This window comes from Ruditapes philippinarum, unplaced genomic scaffold (genome assembly GCF_026571515.1).
Source record: "Ruditapes philippinarum isolate M1 unplaced genomic scaffold, ASM2657151v2 ctg1078_1_1_1_1, whole genome shotgun sequence".
In the NCBI taxonomy this organism is placed as follows: Eukaryota; Metazoa; Mollusca; class Bivalvia; order Venerida; family Veneridae; genus Ruditapes; species Ruditapes philippinarum.
This window is the reverse complement of record NW_026854045.1, coordinates 407,028-418,961: the sequence shown is the minus strand read 5'-3', so window position 1 is coordinate 418,961 and position 11,934 is coordinate 407,028. Positions and strand designations below refer to the sequence as shown.

The window sequence follows — 11,934 nt, the reverse complement described above, 5'->3', positions numbered from 1 at the left end:
ATAGTGCAGGATGTACATGCGGACTGATCTTATGTCAAAATGATTAATATATGTAACTCTAAAACGTGTGTATTTATATACATTATAAAATGTCCTTAGGACAGGTTGATATTATATATACTATTCTCAAATGTCAAAAGAGGAGTTCGGCTTTGGTATTCCACTCGTTCACTTGTGTGTTTGTATTTGTATATTAAAAGTATGTAACATCTGTGAGTTCTTTCTCCGTTATACGACAATATCATTGTCAACATGGTTTGTATCATTGTCTACACGGTTTATATCATTGTCAACATCGTTTATGTCATTGTCAAAACGGTTTATATCATTGTAAACATGGTTTATATCATTGTCAACATGGTTTGTATCATTGTCTACACGGTTTATATCATTGTCAACATCGTTTATGTCATTGTCAAAACGGTTTATATCATTGTAAACATGGTTTATATCATTGTCAACATGGTTTGTATCATTGTCAACACGGTTTGTACCATTGTCAACACGGTTTGTATCATTGTCAACACGGTTTGTATAATTTCGAACACGGTGTGCATTATTGTCAACATGGTTTGTATCATTGTCAACACGGTTTATATCAATGTCAGCACGGTTTGCATTATTGTCAACACTGTATCATTGTCAACACGGTTTCTATCATTGTCAACACTGTTTGCATTATTGTCAACACGGTCTGTTTCATTGTTAACACGGTTTTGTATCATTGTTATGGACAGGGTTATTATATCCTTTACTGGAAACACTCATTATATTTATAAAGTTACAAAGAAAAACTGTATCCAGAAAATTGATAATCAATTTGATGAATAACGAGTTATGATCATTTAATGTTACAGTTATTCTACTAACTTTATAGCTCTGAAAGATAATTTGATAATGTTACTAAATACTGTGTTATCTGGCTTATAACAAACCTGAAGCTGACAAGGGAAGTAATCGTGCCTAATAGCAGTACTACTTTAGTAACATTTACTTCCCTTCTGTTATACGCATCTCAGTAATAATCTGAATGAATTTAATTCATGTAAAAGTAAAAAAAAAAGTACAGCTTTTTACGGAGAGTCGGTGGTTCAAACCAGGTGCTGTATTGTGGACATTTGTATCTAAGACAAATCGTGTAACTTTCACTAAAAATTACATAGTGGTCATTATATTTACTACTCCAAACGATATATATTTACATGTACTCGTTAATTTTAGTTACATTCATGTCTGCAAGCAATCAAAGCGCTAAATGAACTGCCGTATTCATTTACGACATTACGTCAATGAACATTATCTGAGATGGTATGCATTGATAGAAGGTTTTTTACCATTATGAAACATGGAAAACCAATCTCCGGGTGTCCTACTGGAACAACAAAAGCTGTAAATGCAGTTTTACAAATTACATTATACGTTACGGAGTACTGTTTTATTTTGATCAATGAAACGGTTTGATGAGACACCAGGGTAATGACCACTAAATTATGTCATCACAGACTTGTACGTACAAGTTAAAATGTTTGTTTCTTATACTTTCTGAGGTGTACCACAATCTCGGAATAGTTCATCGTAATTAATCAGTTTTTAAATCTTTTCAATTTAAAATTACTGTTTCAATTTATTTTTGGCATGTGTTTCAATAATTTGCAAATAAGCCGATCGCAACATTCTACAATTCTTTGGTTAAAGACTATATACTCTTCGCGACGGTTTTTTGCTACATTTCTGTCGGGAAGCAGCCGTTGCAGGGGAATTTATCACTTGGGTGGCTTAGTTGTCGGAGCCATAAATCCGGGAGATATGTCCCACTTGCAGTACTGGGCGTTCAGTGGGCTATTACTTTATGACTGTCCCTGCATGACGGGACTTTTTTTGACCGATACTAATCGTTCGCACTCCGGGTGTGGTGACCGAACTTATTGACCTGTGCATTTCATGCTATGTTTAAATTTATTCGCCATTCAAAATGAGTTTTGTTCAGTTTTAAAAAAAAAGTTTTCTTGAAATGTGTGATAAAGACTACATCAATATTTTCATTTGTGCGTTTTCCCACAAAGACATCCTGGTCTGAATTGTATCCATTTCTAATGGGACAATTATTTTGAAATGTTCAATATCTATTCTAGTATAACATTTTTTTTCACCGCCGAGACGTTTATACCAGAGACATAAACATGATTTTTTATTTACCTGTAGCCTGGTTAGGCGCGGCAGCATGACTTTGCAATGCATCGTATTTAACATGGATATGATTTTAGAGAGACAACGGAAATCGATTGACGGGTCATCTGTTTCAGTCATTGATTGCGATATAAACATTATGAAATAATTGGAATCAGTCTATAGTGAAACGCGACATGGGTTCTTGACATAAATGACGTACAGGATTTATTCATATTTTATATACATTGCAAATGAGCAGACGACACTTAGCACCATAGGAAATGGCGTTCAGAAATAAGCTACCGGTCAATAATGAACACCAAAGTTAAAGAAGGTAAAACAATATGGAACATTACATTGATGGATTGAAGGATATTTTATAGATGACAGAGAATTGCAAAAACAAAATGTAAGTCGTTTGTTATGAAATCTGTATTTTGTATATACTGTACAGTACATGTTGATGAAATATAACGTGAAAAAAAGAAGTATCTTTTAAAAAAGATACTCGATTGAGGTGAACTTTGTTTAACCATTGCTTGGTAATTTATGGGTGTCCGATTGCACATATAGATTACCTGTCCTTTTTATTCAGTTTTTGTTTCATTCCAAAACTGGGAGATTGTCCTTGTGTACAATGCCCAGAATTGCATAACTAAATGCTGTAGTGTTAGGTGTGGGGGAAATAACGGATAAAACTGGATAAAGGGAAATATTACTATAGATTGATCTTTTCTAACAAATTAACTAAAATATCATCATCTAAGTTATATAAAATAATTAATAATATTTTCATGTTTGAAGTAATAGTTATAATTAATTTTAAGCATTATTTCTTGTTTGGGCTGTAGACATCAAAACGATAATCAAACACTTTTGAAACTTCATTATTTATTTATTTATAATTTAGGTTTGCCATAGCTACAGTGTTTTCCCCATTTTGTTTTCTAAATATGAAACCGAAACATACAAAAGGGTTAGACCAAAAGTTAGACCAACATTGTGTTAGGTCCTTTCCAATATTCACAAAGCCAAAAAGTGTACACAAGTTTTAATTGTCGATTTGTTGAAATTTAATAAAAGGGTCTGTCAAAATACACAAACATAAATTGAAAATCGTATATTTATGCTATGCGTTATAACGCTTTTAAATTTTAGGTCATTTTTCTCAATTAGAATAGAAAAAAAAACATACACACACACGCACGCACGCACGCACGCACACACACACACACACACACACACACACACACACAAAAAAAACACAAAAAAACAACAAAACGGAATGAGCGAATGATCTGAAATTTTGCGCCTAGAGATACATCAAATCGGAAAATCATTTCCAGTTCTTAAGTAAAACAACCCTCAGTGGTCTCCCTTTTAGTTTGCATTCATGGGCTGGCGACGACCTTATCTGTGGGTGCAAACACTTAATCTAAAAATCATGATTATGCAAAGTTACGGTAGATTCCATACCCTTATGTTAAGATTACATTTGTATACTCAAAGTTCAAATCGGTCACAAATATAAAATCGGTCACAAATATAAAATTGGTCACAAATATAAAATAGGTCACAAGTAAAAAAAAATGGTCTCAAATATAAAATTGGTCACAGATATAAAATTGGCCACAAATGTAAAATAGGTCACAAATATGAAATCGGTCACAAATATAAAATTGGTCACAAATATAAAATTGGTCACAGATATGAAATTGGTCACAGATATAAAATTGGCCACAGATATAAAATTGGTCACAAATATAAAATTGGTCACAGATATGAAATTGGTCACAGATATAAAATTGGCCACAGATATAAAATTGGTCACAAATATAAAATTGGCCACAGATATGAAATTGGTCACAAATATAAAATTGGCCACAAATATAAAATTGGTCACAAATATAAAATTGGTCACAGATATAAAATTGGTCACAAATTTAAAATTGGTCACAGAAATAAAATTGGTCACAAATACAAAGTTGGTCACAGTTATAAAACTGGTCACAGATATTTGCTCAATGAATCTAGATATTCCTGTCTTGTTTTACAAACGCTTGAACACAATAGTTTATTGGTCCGATTCCAAAAACTATTTGTCTATTTTGAATAGTATATCAATATCGAATTCTCCAATATTTTAATAGCTTTACCGTTTAATCTGGAACTGGTCAGTGTTAAAGATTTTCAATATCAAAATAAAAAACGTTGAGAAAGCAACAAAGACCGATACTCATCACTTCCTTTGCGCTTTCCAATGGTGCGCATACCATGCTTTATCCAAGAGATGACGAGCTTCAAGTTTAATTGGCAATGAATCGGGTACTGCATCATACCTATCATACCTATGACCTTTACGGATTTCCATCAATGGCTATTCCCTCTTGTGAGACTGACTCTGAATCACGTGCTATGGCTGATACTGCTTTGTTGCGCATTTGCCCTGTCACAACAAGGCTGCTGAGTTTCCGCCAAAATGATTGCGCTGCGAAGCCCCTGCAGCCAACTTCTCCAATGAACTAAGAGGTATCCACGAGGGGCTGAAACTTTTCTATGAAACGAGTATATTTATCTTCACATTACATGCATCTAATTTGAATTTTAAAAAAAAAAGAAAAAAAATGAAACTTAAAATAATAATGATAAAGTTACCTGAAGAAAGAAGCATTGGATGGGTAATCATTTGTCACAAAAAGTAGCAAAATGTAAACAAAGCAGTATTGTGACTTCCATACAAAATACTATAGACAACTATTACTGTGCTATTTGCTAAAAAAGCAAAGAAGCAAAAGATTCTGATTCAGAAAGTTAGAAAAGTTGGCCAATGAGCTCTTTAACAGGACATCAAAAATAAGAAGTTTTTGAGAAATAAAAATAAAAGCATTTCTAGGGCATAATGGGCCTTTAATATTTATGTTCGTGAAGTTATATTTCTTCAGCGGCCTTGAGGTAAATTGTTTTATATCAGTCATGCTTGTAGACTCATGTGAAAGTGATTATAATGCATTTTTGATCGTTTGCTTATGTTAATATATGACACTAACTTGAGGGTTCAAGGCTGCCAACCTCAGGCTATTTGGCCGTTAGTTTGCTAAACTACCAGGCCGCCAACTTCATGAAAATTTAGTTTTTGCTTTCGCAGACAACACAAGTATTTACGAAATATTAAGCGTTGCTGACTGATGTTTAAACATTTGCTCCCACGCAATCAATTGCAATGTCCCAGAACACCTGTTTTATTGGAATTTATTTCGCTTTGAACGTGTTTATAAAAGCTTTCATCGGGAAAAAGCCTATCACCACACTTGTTTGATATAATTAATAATTGACTGAATGTAGAATTTATTCAGTCGGATGGGTTAATGAACTGTAAACAGTTCTGAAAAAAAACATAACAACATCAATGATTTTGGTTAGCAACAAATACACAGGACAATTAATATGTTATTTTTTATTGGAATTATTTTTATACACTATAAACTTCCAATAAAAGCGCTGCCAGTCCTGTCTTCATATAATATACTTCGATACAGTCTCATTTAAATTATACATTGTATTGGAAATATGATTGACCCCTAAATGACCTTTGACCCTTAAGCTAAAATATTCAAATTTATATAGTATATTTTTTGCATTTACAGATTTTGAACGGGGTATTTCAGTCTTTGAATAAAGGTATTTGCCTGGAATTAAGGAAATGATAACATGTTCTGTTTATTAAATTTGTGATACTTTGTGTTACTGCCAATCTTTTAATAAGTACAGACTGACAAAGACATGGACGAGTGTTTAACGCCTTGGACTAGTTATCCTGCGCGGCTTCAATTGTTACACAATCATTGCATAATACTGGGTGCATGGTTCCAGGAACGGATTCGAGTGTGTGTCGAGTACACAAAGGAGCCAAAATAAATTCTGTATATAAGACTGGCAAAGAGATAGAAAGTGGGTTTACGTGTCCGACATCCACCAAGGTTTCTCCAATATTATTTCTTGTAAAATATCGAATGGTACTATTAACTTATGTCTCATGCATTTGTGCGTGCTTTTCATATGTATTAAGAATCAGGAATTTAGTATTTTTTAATAACCTCTTGTACAATTCCTCTAAAACATGAAGAAAATCTTATGGTAGCCCATCTACGTTTCCAGTGACAACTAGAGTGTATTAGCATAAATAAAAGAAGGTGCATACCATCAATCTCAATTTGGTCAGCAAAGTTTGGTAACCATAGCAGAGCTTTAAAAAAACAACACCCTATTATTCAAGCCTAAAACCGTTGGGTAATCCTATAGGTCTCAAGAACTTGGCGTCGTAATGTAAACAATTGTAAAACACTCATAAACAATTAACTACGATTCAAAACAAGAACAGAATTCAATACAACGCAGTAAGAGCTCAATAAATGACGAATAAAAACAGCTAACAGAACTATCAGCTTCATGATTTACAATATCAATGTTTAATAACAATATCGATCTAGCATTTCCAGACTATTGTATTCTATAGAGTTTTTACTCCGGTTTTATTTCAGTCAATGACAATGGTTTAGAAAGAGCTGGCCATTTTTACAGAGCACAATTTCCTGGCAAAAAAAACATAACAGCTTTTATTTAAGTCTATAACCACAGGGAATCGATATGTAATCCACAGAATTCGATAGTTTTTATAAGAAAAAGAATGATAAAAAGATTTGGATAAATATGCGACTGTAAAAACGGTAACTTATAAGCCGCCCTGTTGGCTGTCGGAAAGTTGTATTTCATAGAATCGTTTCCTTTAACGTCTGGGATAATAATTGATTTTGTATATTTTGCAATATCATTATTTATTAGCTTACAATGGATGACGGCGAATTTCAGGTAAATTATGATTTATGCTTTGAATATAGATGTAGGTTCGTTTTGGTAACATGGAAATACTTTTTACGAGAAATCAATAAAAACATGTAAATCAAGAATTTAAAGAGAGAAAAAACTTGCCTCGGTTGAGAGGAAAACATAAATAATGTTAATGTTAAATAAATTGAAGATCTAAATTTATAATATTGAACATTAAATAAAAAAAAAACAACCTTTGTTGTCATATAAATTGGACATGCAAATTTATAAGTTTGAAAATTATATACAAAAAATCCCCCTCTGTTCTCAAACATCTATATTGCATATAACATGTAAAAATTATAATTCCATGAGACATGGAATAACAAACAACATATAAAATTTTAATTTGATGAAAATTATTCTGCTGGCCTTGAAATATGACATAATGTCATGTTATTACATGTAATTTAAAATGAATAATTTGATAGCAATTATAGAAATAGTGGCGGCATGGCAGAGTGGTTAACGTGTCTGACTAGTAATCTAATGATCGCTAGCCGCATTGGTTCAAACCTAGTCAGGGGCAAGTCGTTGTTTCCTTGAGCAAGAAACTTTACACTCATTGCTCAGTACTGGATGGTTCCAGGAACGGATTCGAAAGTGTGTCTTTAAGCTTATAGCTTCCTACACAATCGAACTTAAATAAATTCTGTATAAACCAATTTGATAGAAAAATCGTCTCCGTGTGGGATGGAAATGCATGTATTATCAGTATTAATAATAGAATGCGAAATATAGCACGTTAATAATTATGTACATTTATAGTTAGATAAAAAAATCTTTTGGCATGCGAATTTGAAATAAAATATATGTTCAGTAAAGTAAATAAGAGTAATAAAAACAGGTCAGATTCTAAATAAAGTGAAATTAAGTTAATTTGAAAGTACATGTAACTTGACATTTTTTTTAATTGTGTTCAGTTTTATATTTTACTCAAAAATCACAAAAATCAGTAAGGAAATTTCTATAAATTTGTTCAAAATGTATAGGTTACGCTCAATTCTTTAAAATAGTTGGGCAGTCTCTTTATAACATAGTTTGTTTTGATATTGTATTATAAACATTTTACAATAACAATTATTGGTCAATTACAAATATAAAAGCCAATCTTTTGGTTTTTTACTAATTCAACTCAATTTGATAGCGAAATAATGAGCATAATGTCATTTAGACATGGACTTTCACACAAAACTAAAAATAGAAACGTAAATAACGAAAAACACTGACGGTCTTTTACCTAAGACTTCAAAAATCCGCGGTTCCACAAAAGTATGTTATACATTTTGTTCGTGCGAATAACCATACATCTGACTGCGTGTTCACAAAGAAAAGATCAGGATCAGGATCAAATGATCCTGACTTTATTTTCATTGCTTTATGAAAATAACATTAATCATATAAGGCTTAAATAATAAGGAATTTAAGAAACAAACCTATTCTTTTATATACAATTGATGAATAACAAAACAAAATACACGAGTAACCGGGATCGAACTCAATATTTTAGTCAACTGTTGAATTCGCATAACTTGTAAAGAAATAACAATACTATCCAAAAATTCATAAAAATGCTATTTCAAATCAACATTTAAATTAATTAAAGACTGAACAATAATTTATAAGGAATAAACAATGGAACATTTTTGAATTTGATCTTGATCCTGATGTTTAAATCCAAGTGGAGACGCGGCTTAGGGTGAGTTGATTGTAAGGGTTGTTGAAGGCTGATATAAATACAAATTTCTATTTTCCAGAATTTCGCATTAGCGTTCGGAAACACCATGCCTGCCGGGAAAGGTCAACGGAGTACGAAGTCCGAGATAAATGGACATACGGATAAAAAGAAACACCACCACAAGACGCCAAAATCAAATTTCCGGAAAGCCCACAGAGATCTAAATATAGCTGGTATCTATTTCCGTTCTGTTTATAAACATGTATCAGGGACCTGGAGATCCCCAGATTTTTATTTTTTAAAAGTAAACTCTACATTTGTGATAGACTGTGGGTGATTGCAACAGGGCGTTATGCCCGTTCCGCATGTTAAAAAAATTGAAAATTTTGTAATTGAAGGTTCCAAATGCTGTGTTAAAACAAATAAACAAAGCTTTTCTAAGGAAAAGGAATTCTTTACTTTTGGCATTTCTTCCTCCGTTTGTAGGTTTATATTTGAAATCCCGTCATCGATTACAGCCTGTCTAATCGGAACATCTCTGCTATTATTGTCCTTATCCGAAGACTGACGGAAAAAGCCGAAAAGTTGCGATTGAGTATCTTGCTATCATTCCAGGTCGAGAGTGGAAATTCTCTCTAAGTAGTCTGTTCTCAATTTTGACCCTCTTCAGACAGCTCTTAGTCATTATTTCATATATAATCGTAATTATACCCGTCCTATTTCCCTTCACATACAACCCTTCTCATACAACCATATTTGTTATTCAATAATAAAACGTTCTCAATTCCATAAAAAAAAAAATATTCATACATGTATTATGTATTCCAATTAGGCGAGAGATATTAGCTTATTCAAACATTGATATTGATATGAAGGACGATCAAAAATTAAATTTAGTCAATGTTTTATTTTTTCTGACGTAAATGTGGCTCAATTTTACGGAAGCATCCTGGTGCCAATTCATAATGTTCTATAAAAAAATAAAAAAGCCTAATTAGGACTTTGTAACTCCTACGTAGGGCTTTATAACTCCTACGTATATATATAGGAGATAAAAAAGCCTATATAAAGTTTATAACTCCTACGTAGGACTTTATTATAAGTCCTACGTAGTATTTTATAACTCCTACGTAGGACTTTAAAAGTCCTACGTAGGACTTTGTAACTCCTACGTAGGACTTTATAACTCCTACGTAGGAGATAAAAAAAGCCTAATTAGGAGTTTATAACTCCTACGTAGGACTTTTAAACTCCTACGTAGGACTTTATAACTCCTACGTAGGAGAATAAAAAGCCTAATTAGGTCTTTATAACTCCTACGTAGGACTTTGTAGCTCCTACGTAGGACTTTTAAACTCCTACGTAGGACTTTATAACTCCTACGTAGAATACATATCAAAGAACTGAAAGCACAGAATTCGACGGACATGTATGCTAGAGTATAACTTAAGATAGCATATTATGTAGGAAAATAAATTATATGAGCCGCGCCATGACAAAACCAACATAGTGCATTTGCGACTAGCATGGATACAGACCAGCCTGCGCATCCGCGCAGTCTGATCAGGATCCATGCTGTTCGCTTACAAACCCTATTACAAGTAGAGAAACTGATAGCGAATAGCATGGATCCTGATCAGACTGCGCGGATGCGCAGGCTGGTCTGGATCCATGCTGGTCGCAAACCCACTATGTTGGTTTTGTCATGGCGCGGCTCATATGTGTCAAGTTGTAATTGTGGCAAGCCCCTTTAGTAAATACCTTTAGTCTGTAGCCAGAGATGATTTTGTCATTCTCTGCATATATTAAACGATTATTCTGTATTGTGTACGTTTAGTTATATTTATTATACACATGTACACAAAATGTAAGGGTTAAACTTTGTTCAAAGTAGGATATACAATGTTATTCATTATTAAACATTTAATCAATTGAAACGGCCGAAAATGGATAAATTGCTCGTTTTGTTCAGCTAGTTCGTATTGAAATCGTAATCATTAAAACCTTTTAAAATTTTGATATAATTATATGCTTGATGTCGAGTAAGTTTTTTCCGAATAGCTGTAAAGCAATTTTTCGGGATACATCGCCAATGCTTACAGACACCTCACCCTAAGACACTGTACACTCTAGAAACCTGAGACACTTTATTAAAAGGTGAAGTGTTGCGGCATGGCCGTGTGACTAGTAGCCTAATGATCGCTAGCCGCATGGGTTCAAACCCCGTTAGGCGCAAGCCGTTGTTTCCTTGAGCAAGAAACGTTACACTCATTGCTAAGTACGTACTGGTTGGTTCCAGGAACGGATTCGAAAATGTGTCTTTTAGCTTATAGCTTCCTACACAATCAAACTTAAATAAATTCTGTATGAACCAAAGGTGAAATGTCCTCTATATTTAAGATTTGAGGGGGGGGGGGGTAAGTGTCTTGTTCCTTCGCCGATATACCGGTCCGGAATGTTGAGATTTGCAAAGCATTCTGTATGCATTTCTTATAAAGTCATAAAGTCCTAAGTCCTACGTAGGAGTCATAAAGTCCTACGTAGGAGTTAAAAAGTCCTACGTAGGAGTTTAAAAGTCCTACGTAGGAGTTAAAAAGTCCTACGTAGGAGTTTAAAAGTCCTACGTAGGAGTTATAAACTCCTAATTAGGCTTTTTTTATCTCCTACGTAGGAGTTTATATTTTTATAGAACATCATGAATTGGCACCAGGACGCTTCCGTACAATTTGGCATTCATATTATTGTTTGTTGAACGTTGTAGGCTTAGAAAATCGCATTTGCTATAAATCTTTTTTTACGGTGAAGATTTTAAATTGATTGATTAAGCAAAGACAGGCCAGTTAACGTGTGTAGATCGTCTCAACGATTATATTGAAACGGATTTCAATTCTTGCTCTGAAGATAAAAGAACGTAGTCAGTTATATTCACGATAACACTAAAATGCTCGCTGGGATATTTTTAGATACGAAAGATCCACTTGAAGACAGGCGTAAACAAGACGAGAAGTTGTTGAAAGAGTTAAGTGATATTGTTGGAGAATATAGTCAGCAGCGCATGAGGGCGCTACACATGAGTCTACGGCAGTATGGTAACGACGAGGGGAGAATGACCAGCAAGGAAATGCTCCAAGCTCTTCAGGTAAGAGTCTTATTTAGACCAAAAAAACCCGCATTTAACGACAAGAAGGAAATTACTTCATGCA

At 33.5% G+C, this 11,934-nt stretch overlaps 1 protein-coding gene across 1 annotated transcript in view; it reads left to right on the top strand.

The window, feature by feature from the left end:
- The first annotated feature begins 2,216 nt into the window (after nucleotides 1-2,216).
- The window catches only part of LOC132738781 (echinoderm microtubule-associated protein-like 2), a 35,314-nt gene continuing 25,596 nt past the window's right edge, over nucleotides 2,217-11,934 (top strand). The window contains exons 1-3 of the mRNA XM_060726375.1: nucleotides 2,217-2,578; nucleotides 8,811-8,964; nucleotides 11,695-11,870. Of these exons, the coding sequence (XP_060582358.1) occupies nucleotides 8,838-8,964; nucleotides 11,695-11,870 (303 nt within the window). The 5' untranslated portion in view covers nucleotides 2,217-2,578; nucleotides 8,811-8,837. The remainder of the gene's footprint in view (nucleotides 2,579-8,810; nucleotides 8,965-11,694; nucleotides 11,871-11,934) is intronic.